The sequence below is a fragment of the Andrena cerasifolii genome, chromosome 2 (assembly GCF_050908995.1).
Source record: "Andrena cerasifolii isolate SP2316 chromosome 2, iyAndCera1_principal, whole genome shotgun sequence".
NCBI lineage: Eukaryota > Metazoa > Arthropoda > Insecta > Hymenoptera > Andrenidae > Andrena > Andrena cerasifolii.
The window spans coordinates 24,290,700-24,312,713 of NC_135119.1; the positions used below are offsets into that span (position 1 = coordinate 24,290,700).

The following is a 22,014-nucleotide window of genomic DNA, read 5'->3' on the forward strand; positions in this document are numbered from 1 at the left end:
CCCGTGATTTTCCCTACGGCTCGTAAAGAAACGGCTTAAAAGATATCGCGCCGAATGTTGCGACTGTGGGAGTGCCATTCCGTCTGCCATAAAAAATACCCTCGGAAGTGAGATTTCACCCTACGGGCCTTCGTGCGAACCGTGCGCGACCCAGGCCGTACATATCCCTCGATATTGAAGCTCGATTTGAACTTATCGCCCCGTAATAACGCGGATTACGCGATCGAGATCTCTTCTGTGCTGGTGTCGATTAAAGAAACGGTCAGAAAATATCGGCGGCAGTTGGTGTCACGTTATTATCGGCGGGCAGCGTTCTCTGAATTCAATTTAAACTTCTCTATATTCTGTGTAATTTATCGTTGCCGCAGGGGCGATGGTTATGCACAGGCTCTCCTCAGATTTGAATATCACCGCCAACTTTTCTTTTATGGCGGTTCAGGGGTGGTTATTTGCTCGTAGGCGAGTGCGGGGTCGTTGGGTTTTGACGACCCTTCGCCAGTGGTCTCGGTGTCTTAATCACGCTGACTATTCGAATTCAGTTTGGAGGAGAGGAAAACTAGTCTTCGGAAGGAGGTGCTCGGAAAATCGACCCCTGTGGATTAGTGGGCAGCTGAAAAGTATAAATTGGAATCTGCTAATGCGAATGTTGGAATGCTCGCTGACTTCCTGCTTCGTTATCGTCGCGTAGACATTGCGTTGTCTGTTCTGACCTCATTAGCATTTATATCCGAATAAATCTATGCACGCGATAAGGGCTTATTACTTTCGTCTGCTGCGAAACATTCTTTTCGGACCCAGACTTGTCGGAACATCGAATCTAGTTAGTAGTTCCACTGATTCGTTGGATCAACTACTTAACGCACAATTAGTGAAGCACGTCGAGGATTCGCGAATAGAAAAAGGAAAGTCGAGGGATTAAAGGAGAAAAAATTCGAAAGCGAAAGCACGTTGATTAGGGGTGCAATTGGATAAAGCTAATGGACTAATTCAGGAACTCTGCACTCAACGGATTTATTCAGGGACGGATTTGGATACTTGCCGCACCTAGGCTAACAAGTGTCTGCCGCCCTTTCTGTGAAATGTCATAAAATATTTTACTTTAAGGGGTTACGCCACCCTGAGGCGCTCGAAACAGCACTAAACTAGACGAATTTTTTTTACCGATACTATGAGGTTGAAAATTATTTATTTTCTTCTTATGGGTAGAGCATGTATTAGTGCATGTATTGTATAAATACTGTACAAAAATATTCAAAATTGACCGAGTTATTTGTTCTCCCGCGAAGCTCGTCCGCCGTTACACGCGTGACTAACCTAACAAATTATAACCAACATGTTCGTCTGAAATCAAAAACACGATGATTTTCGTGTTCCTTAATAAAATACCTACGATGTAGCGTACGGATTTGAGAGAAAAAAATTTATTGCACAAATGAGAGCAAAGTGAAAAAAATTATACGTTTTTCACATGAAAAAACGAATTTAAACCATTAATTATATACGAATGGGGTATACGAATGGGGTATAGTATCCGCGCCTCGTTGAAAGCCTATAACTCGGCTATTTTGGGGAATTTTTGCGTCTACAATGACTTAAATTATTCTTAAAACTTCACGTAATAAGAAAATGCAAAGAAAAAAAAATCGTGTTTTCAAAACTTTCAGGGTGGCGTAACCCCTTAAGAGAATTAAGACAATTTTAAAATGAATTCGATATGAAAATTCACATATGAATTATTACTAATTGGCTACATGAAAAAAAAGTAAATTGTTTTTAAAGTTCTCTCAAGCCTCTGTGTTTAAACCTTTCCCAATTTCTTTGCTTAAAAATCTGCCGCTCTCCAAACTCCTCCGCTCCCCGAAATAAAATGAGATGCTACCAAAAATTTGCAACTCCCTAAAATTTACCCCATATTTAACCTATATAGAAATCCACCCCTGAACTTATTTCAATTCAGCCAAAATTTCGAGTTCCCGCACAGCAGCGACAAAATCATTGCGAAACTCACAATGTTTCCAGTCTTCATACAGCAAATAGATTTTCCAGCACCACTTTCAGATAGAATACAAAGATGTAAGGAAAGGGTTAAGAGGATAGTTTCGCTCGAGAGTGGCCAGCGAAAGAATTGCGTGTGACCCAAGTTGTGACAAAGGTAGGTAGGTACCTACGTTCTTATATTCTTTACCCTCTCGCGATTTCTCGCGTCGCCTGTTTCCCCCGTTTTATTTCCCGCCCCAGCGTTGCTGAACGGCCGCTATTCCCCGCGAAACAATAAGCGCCGCTCTCCTCCGGAGCCGATAAAGCGTAAGTCGGTGTAACGGCGTCGGCGATACGCGAGCGATTCCATTTTCGCCCCGTCCCCTTTACCCCCGGCCTCGCTTCTGTGGCCGGTGCTCGCGCGAAAAAGCAAGAATCCACGGCTGGGTGCTCGTTTTCCAATACGCGGGGCCACGTTTACGCGCGGGTCGATCGGTTTTACTGGTGGCGGCAGGCTATTGTCATTCGACAGACAAGTGGGTTTACGTCCGTCGCGGCAAAATATCCCTTATATTTCGGCGCACTTCTCCACGTGCAAACAGTTTTTTACGAGTGTCGTCTCGGTAATCGATGCGGCATGCTCGTGACAGAGAAGCTGTGGGCGAACTTGATAAAAAAGCCTGGAACGAACGGTCGACGAAGATACGTACGGTACAGATTGTATACGAAGCATAATACCTGCATTTTCCAATCTTCCCATGTCAGAAAAATATGTACATTCCACGCGAACGAATAAGCTTAGCGTTTGGAACTTTGGAGGCTTCTCGCGTGGTCGTGGAAACTTAATGTTCCCTCGATAGATACGTAGGTACACTGTTAAGGGGCCATTCTCGTGTAACAGTTCCGAAAGTAACTGATGTTTAAGATTTTTTTTTTAAGAAACTGTTGTTAATATTGAATTAAACTCTTTTGGGATCTAAGGAGGCATCTTTAAACTTGCAGAAAATATTTTTCTTATGTCGATGCTTCTTATTATTTATTCATTATTGCGGCATCTTGTTAACCTCTTCGACGATGTTGCCGTGACGTGTAGCACCTGTCACAGTTATCTGATTGCAAAAAGAAGAGAATTTCTTAAAGTTAGGTAATTTACACTGCGACTGAATATAGAACTTTAATTTTAGTTCTTATTTACAGTACTTTTTTATCGATATAAAGAAATTGAAGGAAAATAGTTACCTTTTTTTCAAACGCTATAACTTATTCAACTTTTCAGTTTTAATCTTTAACCCTTCGTTGACACACCTCCTTTTTCGATCAACTTTGACATACCTGGGTGGCTCACACCCAGAGCAATTTTTGAACAACTGCCATTAACATCTAAAGAATCTAATCGATATAAAAAAAATCATGGATCATTTTTAAGGTCTCTAGAATATATTCCAATAGTTTTTTTTATTGAAATTTACGCACAGTTTTTGTAAAAAAATTTAGATTACCACATATCGAGACAAAACGAAGAAAATCTTTAAATAGTTGTAACTTTTACAAATTTCAATATTAGAAGCTAAAAATCTACAGAGTTGTTGCTCGGATATACTATTTTCAGAGAAAAAATAATTTGTGAGTCAGCTTTGGAGAAAAGGTATTCATTTTGCATATGGAAGGTACAGAGCGTCAAAAGCAGCTTATGGGTGGCCCACACCCAGAGTGTCAACGAAGGGTTAAATTAGGGTGAATCCCAGCGTAAACTATCTAACTATAAGAAATTTTTCTTGTTTTTGCAATGGGATGACTGTGTCAGGTGTTACACGTGCCGCTAACAGGAGTTGCATCGTCGAAGGGGTTGACAAGACTTCGCAATAATTACTTAATAATAAGCAGCATTGACATAAAAAAATATTTCCTGCAAGTTTTAAGGTGCCTCCTTAGATCCCCAAACAGTTTAATCCAATATTAACAATAGTTTGTTCCCCGAAAATTTCGTAAATATCACTTCAATCGTGGAGGATAAGGTTCTCAGGAGTCAAAGTAAAGTATAAAACCGCCGCACCTCTTTTTCCTCGATTTGATCCGCGGAACAGATGCAGGGCGTTCCGCGTGGAAGTAACAGGCGAAGACCACCTTGAAGTTACGACCGCGCGTTCATCTTCGCTTTCACTTACCTGCGGCAAGGAGGCGTGGGGGATGAGGAACTTTTCATGGCGTACAATGGACGCGCTTCGAGCGGATGCCACGAGTAATGCAGTGCGAAACAAAGAAATAGGAAGTTGCAAGGAGGATTTCGTGAGGCACAAAGGCAACAATTCCAATGATGAACAGTGCTCGAAATGATTTTCCGGCTTCCACTAGGTATTCTCCTCTAATTCCCTCCAGATTCTCAACCAACCATTCTAATGCACAGTTATTACTTAAGGGGTTATACCTAGTCAGGCGGCCGAAAACAGGCGGATGTTCGTGAATTTTTTTTGAAAAAGCGGACGCATATATTCTTACAGAACTTGTTGCGATTAAAAGAGCAACATTTAAAGAATATTTGGTAATTTTTTCGTAGAAAAATATTTGCGTTTATGATAAAGTAACAAGCGACATCCAAGAAGCATTTTTAAAAATTTGCTTTCGCGGTGAGCATTGCCATTCGGAACCAGATTGTCTAAAATCAAAAAACAAAAAAGATTTCGTTAGTATATTAATGTATCCTCAGGTTGACGGAGAGAATTTTCCGAAATATTAATTTAAAACAAAATGGCGGCTATTTAAATTTGAAATCCTGATGTTTCGTGCAAAAATCACGCGAAAAATCAGGATTTCAACTTGAAATAGCCGCCATTTTGTTTTAAATTAATATTTCAGAAAATTCTCTCCGCCAATCGGAACATACATTAATATACTAACGAAATCTTTTTTGTTTTTTGATTTTAGACAATCTGGTTCCGAATGGCAGTGCTCACCGCAAAACCAAATTTTTAAATATGCTTCTTGGATGTCGCTTGTTATTTTATTATAAACGTTAATATTTTTCTACGAAAAAATTTCCAAATGTTCTTTAAATGTTGCTCTTTTAATCGCAAAAAGTTTTGTAAAAATATACGCTTCCGCTTTTTCAAAAAAAAAATCACAAATATTCGCCTCTTTTATACTTTTATAAATATTCGGTACTTTTGTTAAAAAAAAATTTTTTTTATTGATTTTAATTGTCTCTTTCTACCAATTTTGCCGCCCCTAGATTGGGCTCTATTTACATTCATAGTAAAACACGAGCCATGTTTCTGTGACATGTCCCAGGCGTTTTTTATTCCAAACTTTTTAATTAAATTTCTTCCCATGCCACTAATTTTGCAAGTCCCCATATACAGAATGGTTTACGACTCGCTAACACTCGGCAACTCGATTCAATCTACTTTTATTTATCTCTATCGCATAGACGTCGCGGACCTCTCCGCGGCCCTGTTCGGTTGTCGTTGAAAACGGTGGCATAAAACACGCTTATAAACCTTTATGGCCACATAACTCGACTTTCGTATATCTTTGGAATGCTATTCGGCCCGGTTGTTCCAGTGCATCTCGTTAAACACGTTCTACCTATCGACCTAACGTCGCACAGTCGAATCGCTCGCGAAGTAGAACGTCACTGTTAAAAGTAATCGTTTCCCTGAACTTGTCAACTCGATACTGTTTATAGAGTTTGGGAAGTTTGACAGGGGCTCAGCGCGAGTTAAAAACAACTTCCTCGTTTTATGGACGTGCTTGACATACGATCGTACTTTACGCGCGAATCGTTCCTGGCCAGTGACATAATCCCGATTCTGTTTCCGGCGTTTCCTTGGCAGTGAGTTCATGTGAACGGTATAAACAGGGTGGTCGATAGATCGTAGTTGAAGTAAATCCGCAACAGCGTGTCGCTGATGGTTTCTTTCAAAATGTGGGAGTTCGCAGGAACGGTCTATTAGCGGTAAAAATTATTTATTCATTTATATATTTCATTGCAAAAAATAGTACAGGAATTTTGAAATATTTACTTCCGAACACACAAACTGTTTATTTAAAAAAGTCTTGAAGTTTAAAAAAAATTCCGAAAATACGATAAATAAATAGAGTTCGAAACGTAGAGATCTAGGGGAGATACTTTTTTATTCCAAGACTGATGCAGGGCTTTTTTTGACGTTGGTATTTTTCCCCACACAACCCCCTCGCCCTGCGAGTCTGACAGGTCAGACTGGTATATGGTTTTTCCCCCCTCTTGCAGGGGATAGCGTACAGTGGTACGAATGTATTTTCAAATATGTAGACATAACTGACATAATTTCCGCAATACAACAAAAGTTGAAATTGTATGGAAAAAAATATGGATTATGCTGTTTCATAAATATTTAAACATCCAGTTCAGATTTCACGTGAAACAACGAATTTTAGAAAACATTATTAATATTTTTGTTTATAACTATTTTCTAATTGTTTAAACAATTGATAAAACTTTTACCATTCGATAGATCTAATTAAAAGAAGTAACTTTTGTCTTGAAATTTCTTTTCTACATCTTACAGATTGCGAGTTAGAAAATAAAATCGAAAAATAGCCGAATCTTCAGGGGTTAATTTCACCCCCTTCGTGTGATTTTGAACAGCAAAAAAAATTGCGTTGTAATCAGAAGGAAATTCCCTACATATCCACAAAGTTTCAGAATTTTTTGAATTTTCCGGTTCGGGATCTTCCCTTGTGAGCTCTATGCGGGAGTCTCGACAGTGTTCGAGCATCCGGAGACTCACAAGCCATCCCAGATAATTGAGCTTTTTTCATATGTTTGTAGCACTCGTCTATACTACACAAATATACTCCTTTCTGTCAACAGACATTATGATAAAAAAAAAAAAAAAAACCGTTGGGGGATTTGGTTAAGGCGGCCGGTCAGCGCTCAGTGGATCCGAAGATCGTGGGTTCGAGACCCATCACCCGATGTTCCGTTTTTCTTCTGCACAACCATGCTCAGAATCACTCGTACCTACTTTCCAATAATTCTCAAGAGGAATTCAGGTTCGTATATCGTTAATAATTAACGCGCTAATAATTAATTTCGACGTTTCAGGCTCGTGGGACGACTCACCTGCAAACGCCAGTTGCTTGATGAAAAAGTCCATCCGCGTCTTCCGCCGTTTCCCCCACAAGAGGCCAATTAGAACCGCAATGTTGCCGACGACTATCATCGCGAACAGCAGCCAGAGGACAGTGAATTGTTCCGTCTGCAATCAAAGGAACAATAGGGTAACCTCGTAAAATGGAATCAAATCTCAATATGGCCATGCTGGGATCGCAGCTGCGGCCACAAGGACCGCACCTGGGGTCATCCCATCTCGAATGCAGCGAAGCTATTCTTCCACGTACATGTACACACAGGTACTTCAAACTTCAGAAAAGTCCCCATGGATCCCAGCGCTTCCATCGGTTCCTGCCAGCCAGAAACACGATTCTACAGGAAAATTCACTTGTTTAAACGCTGGAAAACGCTGAGAAACGCCTATATTCGCTTGAAAAGGAGCGAGTTTATCGGTAAGGGGTGGTGCAGCATCATCGCCGTTGTTTCCCGATCGCCGACTTGCCTCTTGTAAATCAATGCCCACGAAGCCCGACGGTGATTATTAGCGGGGTAATTACGAGCAAGAGGATACGTCACCGTGGGCGATACCGAAGTTTCGCTACGCGTCAGGGGAATCCGTTGCGCGCGATCGATGCTCGTTAGAACTGGCCGTCTCTTCCAGGCGAAGGCGATCTGGAGCGGGATCTGATATACTCTCTGAGAAATTTCCTCCGTGACAGGATTATTAAGCGAGCAAACGGACAATTTGTAGCGAACTAGGCGAGCACGCGGAAATGCCGCCGGACGGAATTCAGATACAGCTACTGTGCATTCCCGCGGTTCGCTGCGCAACCGCGCGGTAGCTTTGTCCACTGGCAACTAGATCCCTAAGTATAGCGGCTTAAACCTGCAAGTCTGAATCGGTAATAACGCTAAATAATAACTGGGCACGGCGGTGAAAGCATAAAATTCTCATAGTACCTACGACTTCTCGGTTCTCCTTACAGACCCACCTCCTTGTCTTTAAGAAGCACCCTTATCGAGGAGCAAGTTCGTCATCGGTAGAACTTCAAATTTCAAACTCAGACGCGACCGGCGTATTCGTTGCCAGAGTCGGAAAAGGGACGAGAAAATCGCCCGCGAGGCAGCCTGTTTTGCATTTGAAGTATCGCGAGCAGAAGTTCCGATCGGACTCGTTAAAAGTTCTCAGGGCGCTTACGTGAAAAAGGTGGCGCGTAAATCGTGCGGCACGTCAGCCGCAAAATAGGAGAAGTTGGATGGTCGACGATCCAGTCGAACGTATTTTACTGGGATCAGGCGAGCATCGGTCATTTATGGGAAATCGATGGCCGGGGGTGGCTGGATCCATCCCCTGCAGCCGTGGGTGTCGTCGACCTGCCTTTCTCGATTCGACGGCAGATTATTAGTTTCCATTTCGAAACACGCCCACGTTGGAATCCCGTTGCAAAGTGGGTGGATCGTTAAGACAGAAATTTATGGTCGCAGATTTCAAAGCGAGCCACCACCTGCAACCAGCCTAGCACCCGCTTGTGGCACTTGTATCACGCGTCTCGCACGGCGAACTGGGAAATCGTAGGGTACAGTGCAACTCCACTATTCCCTGGGTTATACCGATTCCGAGCGTTCCTAGACATGGATTTCTCTGTCGTAAGCGTAATTAAAGTAATTCCCACGGTTGCACGGGATGATCTTCGTTCCCGAGTAGGGGAGAGGTGCTGTAAAAGGGACAATTTTGTTTAGCGGCTATTTCTGATAATATCATTATAGGCATTTAAAAAACAAGTAGGGTAAAAACTGCACTAATGCTGGCACTGCACTAAGCATTGGCACTCCTGATTAAAACGCCAAATATTAAGAAGTACTTTTTTTTACAATTTCTTACTTTTCTTTCATTAAAACACTGCAAAGCCCAGTAGATGAACTACACATTTTACATCTGGCAACACCACAAAGTGGGACAAAGGGCTCAGTTTTAGGCGTTTTCTTAAAATTTTGATAATGGGTAGGTAAATATATTTTAAGCTTACAAAGTACTTTTTTACAATTTCTTACTTTTCTTTCATTAAAACACTGCAAAGCTCAGTAGTTGAACTACACATTTTACATCTGGCAACACCGCAGAGTGGGACGAAGGGCTCAGTTTTAGGCGTTTTCTTAAAATTTTGATAATGGATAAGTAAGTATATTTTTATAGCACCTCTCCCTTATTTCCTCGTTAATTTTGCACAGCTTATAGTACTATCTTTGCATACTTCGCACAGATTGTAATGCAATACTTTTCAGCTTCCCTTTTTAACCTGTCTACCTCCATCATCCTTCCACATTTTCATACAAGCTTCAAGCTTCCCTTTTCCTTTCCGCGTGACCTACAATTTCTTCTCGCGGAGCCCTTCTTTCTCCTTTCTCCCTCATTACCATACCCAACCTTGCGCACTCTTTTATATCGTTCACGATTCGATCCCTTGAGCGTCAGTCTTCTACCCAAGCGACTTCGTTCTCAGCACACCTTTATCTACTTGGGTCCTTCCACGCGAAATCGGACACTTTTTGGAGTAACATTTCGGATGTGGCTGAAATTTGAATATGTCGTAGTCTTTAGGGATATATAAACATATCTGGAAGGATTTTTGACAATTTTGAAAAATGTCGATTTTACAGCTGTTTGAAGGTAAGTGCTAACTTTTTTTCAATAAATTATAACTATGGAAGTAGTAAACGGATGGAGATGAGGTTTACGGCGATTTATAGAGAAGACATTGAAGTTTTAAGAAAAAATTATTTCAGTTTCAGAAACAAATTTTTTTAACCATTTTTGTGCAATTATTTTAAACAAATGCAGTTTTTTAACAACGGGCGCGATTTTAAAAATCTGGAAAAAACAGAATATTGTATTTTATTTTCCAAACGTTCCGTCACCGCCTTACTTTCCTTCGTTCGAAAAGGTGAATAGTAGAAGACGCGAAGAGAAAGACGAAGCTACTAAAGCCTCAGACCTGCGAAAGTCACCCTTGAACTGTTCGGCAACTTGCATTCACGAGGATGCGTGGAATCGTTACATTTACAGCAACCCGATAGCGGCTGCGCACTTTTACGAAGGCCCCTCGTCAGAATCGGTTCGCCTGGCGTTAGTAACGCGACTCCGATTAATGGGTTACCGTTATTTCGCTAATCCTACACGCTTCGTTTCGATTATGAATCGTAAATCAGCGCCCATTAGAATTCAACTCGCGTCCATTGCACGTGTCGATACAGGATTGCAGGCACGTTCAATAAACTAAGCAAAATTTCGTTTGTCTTATTAAAGGCACGGCCACGCACCGCACAGTGGTCTGTCCATCGATGGTCTAGCGGGACAAAAGTCCAAAACCATGACCCATCTAAAATGAATGAGCCTTTGTTACACCACAAGCTACTGAGTCAGAGATATCAGAACGATATGGTATGCAACTTTATACATATGTGTTTCATTAAAGTAACGATCTTAGTACCCGATTGTTAGAATGCGTCCGTATCAACTATTGATATGTGCCGGCGATTATGAAAGTTGCGTAAGTCGAAAATTTAAAAAAAAAAGATTTTATCACTTATTTTGTAATTTAAGGTGATGTAACACAGTGTAAGCGATGAATTGAATTTTTTTTTAGATTTTTTATTTACACCAGTTTCATCATCATCGGCACATATATCAGAAGTGCTCTTTACGCGTTAGTATTTCGAATAATGGATTACAGAGGTACAAGTAAGTAGTGAATCAAGCGTCATCCATGAGTATTTTAATTTCCAGCGAACAGAATTAGAATATGGAATTTTTCAATAGCTCTCGTTGGAGAAGCTCTAAATATCCAGGAACCTCGAGGGATCTAGAACTTTTTTTTCTGCTGTTTTGTTCCATTTGCTTTATAGAGTATACATTGACAAGTGATAGCTGCAAATATTTGCAACTCTACATAATGCTTATACATAATTAAAATAATTCTACCTTGAAAAAATGGCGATGCTAGAGTTAAAATGTGTAATGCATTCTAAATAAAGCGTTAGCAAAAAATTTTCTCCACAAAATAGGTACAATTCCTATTCGTTCGCCACATTCCAAGAAACCTCAGAATACGAATTTCGGTTTTAAAACACCCTCTGAGGCTGAGAAGTGAAAATTTCAGGGGTGTTAAACGATGTCGGTGGTTTGTTTCAAACAAATAATAGACCAGTGTACCCCAACATTTTTTGAGTCGCGATCTCCTTTTATAATATTCAAATAACTTGCAACCCCCACTGCATAAGGTGAATTTAATAAGATAAAGAAAACACATTAAAAATAGGTATTTCAGATTATAATTCTAACTTAATAATATTAAAAAAAAACTGTGGTGATCCTCCAGCAAACACTCTGCGACCCACGGGTTCGGAATCACTGTAATAAACATTTCAACCTAACTGATGATTTATGCACGTACCACCTCCGACTTTCGTCCCGCTAGATTTTTAATAGACAGACCACTGTGCGCACCGTTCGTAGTATAATCACGAAGTAATTTCGATTGATACATTCCGCGATTTTTCGTGACTTTTATACCCTGTTAGCTAATAGCCAATACCTTCCATCTCCGCGATTGGGAAGCATCAAGCTCTGATCTGATAGCTTGAAACTGATTCGAGGGTACAGATAAATGGGCTTTCAATTGATCGAATTAAAGCACGCGAAGAAAGTAACGTGCTCGATATATTCCGCATATAACCATTGATTAATGCGAGGAATGGCGGAGCTGCTGCCTCGCAACTCAATTCGTCATATGCAGCTGGATTCTCGGTGGAATTCCGTAGTACATATCCCCACAAAAAACTTCGAAAAATTGAAAAAAATACGCCAAGTACTCGAAGTCAAATAAATCGCAAAAAGTAGAGGATAATAATAATTACAAAATAAAAAAAAATATGCACTTGGCGTCGAGACGCTGCCGCGTCTCTAGATCGATGCGGCTGTCGCGTTAACGATCCAGTCCTTCGCTATTCATACGTCGGCACCGTCTCCTTTTCTCAGTGAAGTCTCGTAACGTGGCGATCATTACGAAACCTCTGGTCGATACAACGTTGCTGGTGAACTTGCACGTTACAGGGCTGAATTTAAATACGCTGTGGGGCAGTGCGGTTGAAAGAACGGTGCAAGGTTTACGAAATCGTTTTTCCTTGTTGTGTGGAGCGGGATAAGTGACGCGGGGGCTAGGGTAATATGTACAGAGCTCAGAGGATGGAAAAAGTTTCAGTCGCGCAGGCATATTTACTTTCAGGGCAAATATTTGACTTTAACCGGGTGGTTTATTACACAACTATTAGGTTGGTGCATATGAAATTGCGGTTTCTCGTGGGTCGTTGGGAGGTCTGAATGAAAATATTTTCTGCTTTTTAACTGTTTTATTTATTTCATGTTTTTTAGCTTTCGTGACATTTTCTTTTCTAGCAACTGTTATGGAGGGTTGCTAATATCGTATCGCGATATTTTACGTTATATTTCGTACTAGCTTTATTAGGTCCTCGGCTTCGAACGGAATTTAACATAAAATTATTTAAGTTTTGAACCTCCAATTAAATCGTAATAGATACCTACTGATTTTGTAATTTAATGTTTATTTTTTTTGTGAAAATAAACACATTCATCTGAAATAGCCAGGCATAATGATCTGAGGGGTTGCTAATATTGCATCGCGATATTTTACGTTATATTTCGTACTAGCTTTATTAGGTCATTGACTTAATTCGTGTAATATATATGTTCAGTATGAACATAATCAAATTACAAAATTGCGTTTTTCTTTTTAATTTGCAGATAGTTGAAGTTCTACTTGAAAGACAGTGTGTTTGTAACTCAAAGTTGCAGGTGTTCTACCCCCCAACTTTCATATTATAATTTCCTTACAAATTAATGGTATTTACAGAAAATTCTTGTTGGTTCTGGTGCTTCAACTATCCTACTATGGAATTGTATTGAAAAAATTCTGTGTACTTAACATTCAAAAACTCACTTTTTTCCTCTATTCAAACCACTGTGCGGCGCGAGCGCTCCGCGCCGGAGATACTTAGCCTATACCGAACAGAAGTGAGCTCTCCTCTAACAACGGACTGTTTTATCACCGTTGCCAGATATTGAAACAAAAAGACGCTCTACAGACGTATAATTATCTATTACCACATTCAGGTTTCCCTGAATGTTGAATCATTTTTGCCTTTTAATAATTATAGTAATCCAACAAAAACAGGGTGTAAGCTCGAAAGGTTTCGTTTCTGTTCCTCATTTCACATTTACCCGATATTTTTACCATTGCAGGTCGTTTATATTAATTAATTATTGAGAAATTGACGAGGTACGATTTAGTCGACTCTCCGCCACAAAGAAAATAACTTCTACACCACCCACGTTCTGGAATTTCAAATGCACCATCCCGATAACATTCAGCGCACCTATCGCTTGCATAATTGCGAATTCACATCCAAATTTGAGGGCCGGAGTATCGAATGAACCGAATAATATTCAGCGCACCTATCGCTGGCATAATTGTTAATTAACATCCGAATTTGAGAGCCGGGGTATCGAATCCTGGGGTATCCGTTTCACTCCCACTCCTGCAATGCACTCAAGCTTGATGGACCGACCCTAGGGAGCAGAGTTGCGTGTTTATAAACCATAGAAACGCGCTATTCAATGAGTTTAGGTTGAAATGGTACTCCCGCGTATTCCTGGAACCACGAGCCGAACAATGCAATCGATTCATCTTAGTGTGTGGAAACTTGAAACGCGACCGACAGTTCATCCATCGTAACCGGAACGTGGCTCGCAGAATGGCGGTATTTCACGCGCCAGCCAATTGGCCAAGAAAAGTCACAGGTGCAACGGCTATCCACGCCTTCAGCAGGTGGAGACTCACCTAGCCTCGCACGCGATCGCTGCAGCTTTTCTTTTTTTTTTTACCATACCTGCCTCAGCTTCTTATGGAGCCAGCCACTAGGTAACGGGACAGCGCCATGTCAGTTTACGTAACCCCACGCCGTTTCAGTTTAATTTGCTCGCGCAATTAAAACCAGACGCTGGAGCACACGGCGATCCAAGGCTGAAACGGGTGTCTCTGGAGATGCGTGCTCGTAGCACGGATTTTTCGTTGGAATAGAATTCACTTCGACACGGCACGAAGGGACCATTTTCTATTGCACATAGAATCGATACACGCGCGATCAAAAGGAGAGTACCTGACAAGGGAGCATCCCGAACCCGGAAATTCGAAAAATTATGAAACTTCGTGAATATGTACAGGATTTCCTCCTGGTTACAACGCAATTTTTGTTTGCGGCCCAAATTCACTCGAACGAGGGTGAAATCAACCCCCGAAAATTCGGCTATTTTCAGATTTTGTGTTACAACTAGTGAACTGTAAAATAATTTTTTTACGAAATGATAGATCTAATTAAAAGAAGTAACTTTTGTCTCGAAACTTTTTTCCTATCTCTTACAGATTGCGAGTTAAAAAATAAAATCGGAAAATAGCCGAATTTTCAGGGGTTAATTCCACCCGCTTAGAGTGAATTTGGGCAGCAAACAAAAATTGCGTTGTAATCAGGAGGAAATTTCTCCTAAAGTATTGGAGATAAAAAATTTAAAAAAATATATAATTAAATGGTTCGATGGGGCTACTTTATTAGGCGAGACGATTTTTTTTTCGATTATTATTTTAAAAGATACGATGGTCATTTCGGTTTTTCAAATGGTGGTTTTTCCCTGGCAGAGACCTTTGGCAGGTAGGTATCCATTTCAACAGGCAGAGCCACCCAAGATCGTCCCCGGTCCTTGCTATTTCAGAGGGTTTTCTTTCAGTGAAAATCAGTAATTTTGCAAGCGCTATATCTTAAAAACCAGTGGAAATAAAGTGTATAAATTAAAGCTTATTGAATTTGTCTTGGAACGCACTATCAACTCAGGTCTTCAAAAAAAGTAGTTCCATTTGAAAAACCGAACTTGACCATCGTATCTTTTAAAAAAATAATCGAAAATAAAGTAGCCCCATCGAACCATTTAATTACATATTATTTTTAATTTTTTATCTCCAACACTTTAGGAGAAATCCAGCTGTTCAGTCTACGCGCGGACACCCTGTATATTCACAAAGCTTCAAAACTTTTTTTTAATTTTCGGCTTCGGGATCTTCCCCTGTAAGATCCTCATAAGCAGTGGCGGCTTTAAGGAAAAAGCTGAAAACTGTGGGAACCAAACAAAAATACTATTCGGATAAATCCATAATTTTTTTGGGGAAGGTGAGGCCCTAGGGGGGCCCAGGCGGAAACTGCACCTCGGCCGCCCGTTAAATTCGCCGCAGCTTGTAAGTGTAAGCAGTTCAGTGACTCTGTAAGATCTTCGCAGAAAAGTGTAAGCCCCGACGAGAATTTTTTTCTCTGCCTTCACCCTTTCCATTCATCGGCCCATGATCGTCCCTTTCTCACTTTTTTTCCGCGCGAATCCCGTCGCCAAGTGTTTTCATTTATCTCAAGAGAATGAATGGAATTCTGAAAGTGCTCGGGAAGCTGGGGCCCACGGGGTAATAATCTTGCCACGAGCCTCGACTCGAAGTTCCTCGGAATACGGTGCCGTGGAAGGGAGAGGTACGTCTCCGAGCCGTGGATTACATGTTCTGGGGCGGAGGGCTCTTTTGGTCCTAGTATTTCTTGCCGAACGGCAAATTACCTTCTACCCATCGGCCGGAAAATATCGCCGAATCGACGGAAACCAAGGTCCATGTAACTGCCACTCTCTTTCTTCTTTTTTCTTTTCCCTCGGTTCGGCAGAGGGAATTTATGCCTCCAGCGTCATCCTGCGCGTCCTCTATGTCGCCGGACGATGGGTCACTCGTTTCGCAATGGAGTCCCTCTCGGTGCGTGACTATTTTTGGTTTTCCGAGTTTCGTCCATCAAGGCCAACGAAATCCACGCTTTTTACGCTCGCGTATAAACCCATAAACCGATTGATGCAGTTGCATGTTTTAGCACAACTCTTCGGGGTTGGAAAAGAGAAAAATTTAATAATTAAAATGATTTATTTAAACTAAAATCAGTTTCAACAACAAACACAGTAAAATAATGAAGAATAATAAAGTCTGAATAAGTAGGTAACATCAAAACATTATGAAGATTTTTGGAATTGCGAAGGAAGAAATTGCAAAGCATCTCGAGTATCATCTCTTACAAGGAAGATGCCGAACCCGGAAATTCAAAAAATTCTGAAACTTCGTGAATATGTAGGGAATTTCCCCCTGATTACAACGCAATTTTTGTTTGCTGCCCAAATTCACTCTAAGGGGGTGAAATTGACCCCTGAAAATCCGGTTATTTTCCGATTTTCTGTTATAACTCGTGAACTGTAAAATAATTTTTTTACCAAATGCTAACTCTAATTAAAAGAAGTAATTTTTGTCTTGAAACTTTTTTTCTGTCTCTTACATTTTGCGAGTTATAACACAAAATCTGAAAATAGCCGAATTTTCGGGGGTTGATTTCACCCTCTTCAAGTGAATTTGAGCAGGAAACAAAAATGGCCTTGTAATCAGGAGGAAATCCCCTACATATCCACAAAGTTTCAGAATTTTTTGAATTTTCGGCTTCGGGATCTTCCCTTGTTAGTCGAATTCTTATTTAATTTCCGGCCGCTGGAAAAGCTCGCTCTGCTTCCACGCTAGTAGCAGAAATTCACAACAAATATTTATATGCTAGTTCTAAATGATGTCCACGGGTTCCACCATCCCCAAAGAGACTCACCCCTTTTTTAAGCTTATCAATAAATAAATATAGTTCAGTCAGTTATATGCGACTTAATATTATTATTTAAATAAATCATTACTATTATTATTGCCCTTATTATTCTGAAATGACTATGCTTATTTATTCTGTTTATCTTTATATTTTCCAGTTGTTCATAAAATAATTCACATTTTTAAAAAAATCCCGAAATTCTCGGGATTAGTTATACCAAATCCGGGGATTTTTGGAATGAAAAAAAAAGCAGCTGGTATCTCGGGATAACGTATCCTGGGATTGTATTCCCTGCGCCCCTCCGGTGACATATTGTATCGCTGTACAACGTGTCGCTCGGCACCGTTTGTCCTGCACGTTGCGTTGAAACTTGAAACAATAACAGTGAAATTTCGAACGGATTCCTCATCTGTCTCTATGAGATTAGCTTCGTCCTACCCGGGCACCAATGATGGGAAACTTTTGCAAAACGTCCACCGCGACGTCGACACCATCGCGTTGCGAAGGGTTGAAGCGTTACAATCTACTGTACTACGGTCAAAAAGGATTGGAGATCGTGACAGGAATCGCTTATTCCGCTCTCCATCCACCTGTCCACGTAGCGATTCATTAGTTTGCATACTTGGTGCGCGCTAGCTGGTTTCCGCGTCTATTACAGCTCGATTATTATTCGCGCGTGACTGGAAATCGCGCGGTAGGCGGCACCCGCTCCGAAACGGGGGCGCCGCACGATGGAATTTCGCAAAAGTTTGCCAAGATTTATGATGTCCCTACCGGAAATCGAGGGGTGGCCGCATGTCCGTGCCGGGACAACTCTCGCGAAGCAAGCGAGCAAGTTAGGACAGTTTGCGCGACGAATGCGGAACACTTGCGACTACCGAACTTCTGGGATATTGAATATTCATCTCCTAACGTTGTTCGCTTACTAACTTGGGCAAACAGGAAGGACGGACAAATGTACTGCCCCGAGTGATTAGCGTCACGCAGTTCGTGAGTGACTCCCCAATCATGGATGGAGTGAATTGGATGATATCGATTTTTGTGGTTGTTAAGGGGAGGTTCCGGTCTAAAAGGCGATTTTTTTTTATTTCATTTTTCGAATGTTTGATCTTCTAGGAATACGTGTTTGAAATGATTTGTTGAAATTCGTGAAATTCCCGAAGTTATAGGCATTTGAGTAGCGGCAAATGCATGGGTAACACCCGGCCACTCGGCACTCGCGTAAAACTTTAAACGCGTTTTTCTCGAAACAGTGTTCTGAAAACGGTGGGACCTGTATCTCCAAAAGTTATTATCCGATTCGACTGAAACTTTTTTTAATTTGAAGAATATAGTTTTGGCTAGGAGGGAAACCAGAGAAAAATACAAAAAATTGAAAATTTATAATTTTCAAAGGCGTTGAAAGAGTGAAAAGTATAGGGGAAAAGTGATTTCAAACTTCAAGTGTCGTTATTATTAAAAAATATAATTTTTGCATTTTTTTCTGGTTTCACCCATAGCTAGAAGTATATTCTTCAAAATAACAAAGTTTCAGTCGAATCGGATAATAACTTTTGGGGATACTGGTCCCACCGATTTGGATCAATTTTCTGACGCCTTGACTTTAACGATTCCCCAGTGCCGTCTGTAATGATTAATTATAAAACAAAAAATATATTTCTACAATTTAAGATATCCTTAATACAATGCAACAAGTCCCATTAACTTATATACAGTAGTTTTCCTTTAATTAATTTCTAAAGATCACCTATTTTTTGGGGCTCTAGACAGGAACCTCCCCTTAATATTTTTGTTGACAATGGGGCCACCATTTAACGCTTGCAAATGTGTTGAATGGATTTTACACATATTTAATATAGGGTAGGGTAGATGCACCATTTGTGGCCACGTTAAGGTATTGTACCAGTTTTTATTTCTTAAAAAATATAATAAATATAACCTTATATATCTGGCGGTATACTAAACAAAATATTTATGTTGTGAAATTCTCCACATAATAATGATCTGCAAGCAGTTTAAAAATAAGGTAATTGTGCACATGGCCAAAAACAGTGCAATGGTCACAAATGGTACACCTACCCTAAAGATAGGTGTTAGGAAAGATCGTGAAATTTTGATAAAAAAATAACGACCTTTACATGCAATCGTGTGTATTATATTAATTGCCTAGAAACAAGAGATGAGCATACTGATAATTCAGCATCAGTCGGGCATCCATAATTAAAATGGAAGCGTTATTATTTTTCGTGGCGTGCAAAAGTTTTGGAAAAGTGAGTCAAATCGCATATAAGTTATAAAGTAGGTATTATTTTTGTATGATTTATCATTAAATATGTTTGTTCTTGATTTTCCAAAAATAGTTTACCTGTAAAGGTATTTTCTTCTTAGTATAATTCGTAATTTCTTATCGGAACATGTTTTTTTATTATTAATTCTTACACATTACATTATTATTTTGTATTTTTATTATTATATTTTCTTTTTAATTATTTTTAAAGCTAATAATGAGAAAAACGGACCCAACGTGTCCGCTGCTTTCAGTGGGCACACAAAGAATGTGGGGCATTCACGCGCCCAACGTGTAGAAGACGTCGAAAGCAACAATCAATTGGAAAAAATGATTTATATATATATATATTTATCCTTACTTTCTACTTAATAAATCTTCATTTTTACTAACAAAAGTAAAGTTTTCTCAATTTCCTAGGTGTTCCTCATCAGACACCATTTTTCAAGCTGCCGATTTCCACTCTTTTTAGTTTCTCTAACATAGTTCTAAAACACTTGCGTTTTCTTACATTTGACTATACAAATATGACTATGCATTAGTTCCTCCGTCCCCTCATACAAATTTCATTAGAAAAAGAAAATTCCCCTACTTTCGGCAAGCTTCTGAAATCAGACAGTGCATATCACACACGTTTCCCCTAATTAACACTCCCTTGCGAAATTCATTACAAAAAAAAAAGTGATGACGTCTGTCTGATTGCAAGTGCATCTAATTGCCCTTCTCTGCGCGCAATTAATTACTCTTTCCCTGCGGCGAATCCCGCATTAACTGCGTCCAAACGTAATAACCGTACGCGCAAAGAAATCCTCCCCCAGCCATCTGCAATCATACTCAGCAGCCTTCAGCGTTAATTTACAGCGAAACAAAGATTTGCAGCGAGAGACTTGCCTCTAAATTCCCGGACTAATTTTACCGCGAGGTATCTCTCGGCGTTCGCCGTTCCCCCGCAAATCACGCCGCGTTTCGCGCAATCCCCTAATTATTTGGAGCAGCGCGCAATGATTGGTAGGCAGCGCGGCGATGACAGAGTGTTCTTTTAAAAAGGAATCTTTCATTAGCGCGGCAGCCTCGCGGAGGAATTAGCGATCTCGTGGTTCTGAATGCTTTACGACACAGTTGCTCGTATTACCGCGTAATTTCGCGGCTCGTAAAGAGAGAAAAAAAAAATAGAAACCGACGCTGATTTAGGGTCTCGTTTCGATGGCGGTACGTACCGGTGCACCGCCTGCTGGACGGTAAAAGAAAGTCTGGCCATGGTTTAGAGGCGGCATTAACCCACTTAATCCGCCGCGAGCATATACGATGTACAGGCTGCTCCGTTCATGGTGGGCGCAACTTAGGGGATGAAATCAACGCGCCAGGATAATGAAGGCAAGTTGTAAACGTGGGTGGTGTTTGGTCAGGGAAGCTACTTCCTTAGGGAACGGTAACCGTGTTCTGCCATTTCATACGAGAAAGGCAAACGAAATGAAAGTAGAAGTCAACATAGATTTCGGGGGTAGAGATCTCAGGGGTTCCTGGGGTTAAAAGGGTGCAGCCTCTCACTCTCTATCTGACGCTTGGACCAGGACAGTGTCTTTACGAATATGTTCTTCTCCTTTTTTTCAAGGAGGAGGGTTCCAACAGCCGTCAGACATTTCTTTCAGATTACGTACATATTTTATTACACTCTTTTCGCTCGCATTGTGACATTTCTCGCGCGGCAGACGTCGCCGATGCGGGAAACAGATAAAGAGGAGGAGCACTAAGGAGGTCACGGTTGAAAGGTATTATGAGTGATTTATAATACCCGCAGGGGTTTACAGTAATTTGTCGCGCAGTTTCGTGAGGGTTCATAGAATAATCTGACGCGACGAGCGACCGAATAAGTATTACCGTTTCGACACAAAAGATGTTCAAAGTTGAAAATTTGCAGTTTTCTTTCAAAATCGAGTTTCTCAAAAACTGAGGGTGATGGCGACAAACGGTTTGCGCGTTCGTTTTCAGGGCACGAAAACCTATAAGAAACGACTATTGACTGTTACAAGTCCAGATGGCTGTCGAATTCTAAAATTGCATCAATGCATACAGTTTTACAATGAATATTAAAAAAAAAAAACAAAAGAGGAGACACTTGCCCGAATGATCGAAATAACGAAATCAGCTTGCCCACGGTATACGAATCGTCGTATTGCTCAGCGTAACCCCGCGAAGCAAAAGAAACACTAACCACGCGTAACTATGTAAAGCAAACGTTTTGGAAATTTTTTTATGGAAGGCGGGAGAAGGCGTGTTACTTTCGTGACGCCGTTACGTTTGTCCCCGCTCTCCCCTATGAGTATTACGAAGCTACAATTATCACCGAAAAGTTAAGAGATTCAAAAATTCGAAAATGCGAACTGAAAAAACGTCGCTGGGGTACAGTGAACCCCGTGTGACGAACTTGTGATTATAAGAAGGTGCGACCACGAAGGGTTAATACCGGCCCACGTGCTTTAGGTAACGCGGTGAATCGAACCCCGCGTAAACAGCTGGTACGTGTCTCTGACTGCTTAATTAATATCGGCTGATTCGTAATTAATGCTAATATAATTACATGGATAACCACGTGCCCCGCGCGCGTCACGTTTGCCGTTTCTCTGCAGGTATAATGCTCTTTACAAATTATACCCGGCTCGATTTAATGGAACGCAGATTGAACGCGCCTCGGGTCAAATTGCAAATTAAGTTCGTATAGATATACAGATTGCATTGTAGATTGTAGATTGCATTGAATCCCACTCAATTGGGACTTGAAAGGTCTCCTAGTAATTTTCATTGAAACAGAGTCTGAGTCTCTGTTAAAATTATTATTATTATTACGTCTTTATTACTCGTGGACCGCGTGATGTAATAC

General features: G+C 40.6%; 1 protein-coding gene across 3 annotated transcripts in view; it reads right to left on the minus strand.

Annotated features, from left to right (window-relative positions):
• The window catches only part of Ccap-r (Crustacean cardioactive peptide receptor), a 76,760-nt gene that overhangs the window by 12,820 nt on the left and 41,926 nt on the right, over nt 1-22,014 (minus strand). For all 3 annotated transcript variants that reach the window (XM_076830710.1, XM_076830709.1, XM_076830708.1), the window contains exon 2: nt 7,079-7,214. In XM_076830710.1, coding sequence (XP_076686825.1) covers nt 7,079-7,214 — 136 coding nt within the window. The remainder of the gene's footprint in view (nt 1-7,078; nt 7,215-22,014) is intronic.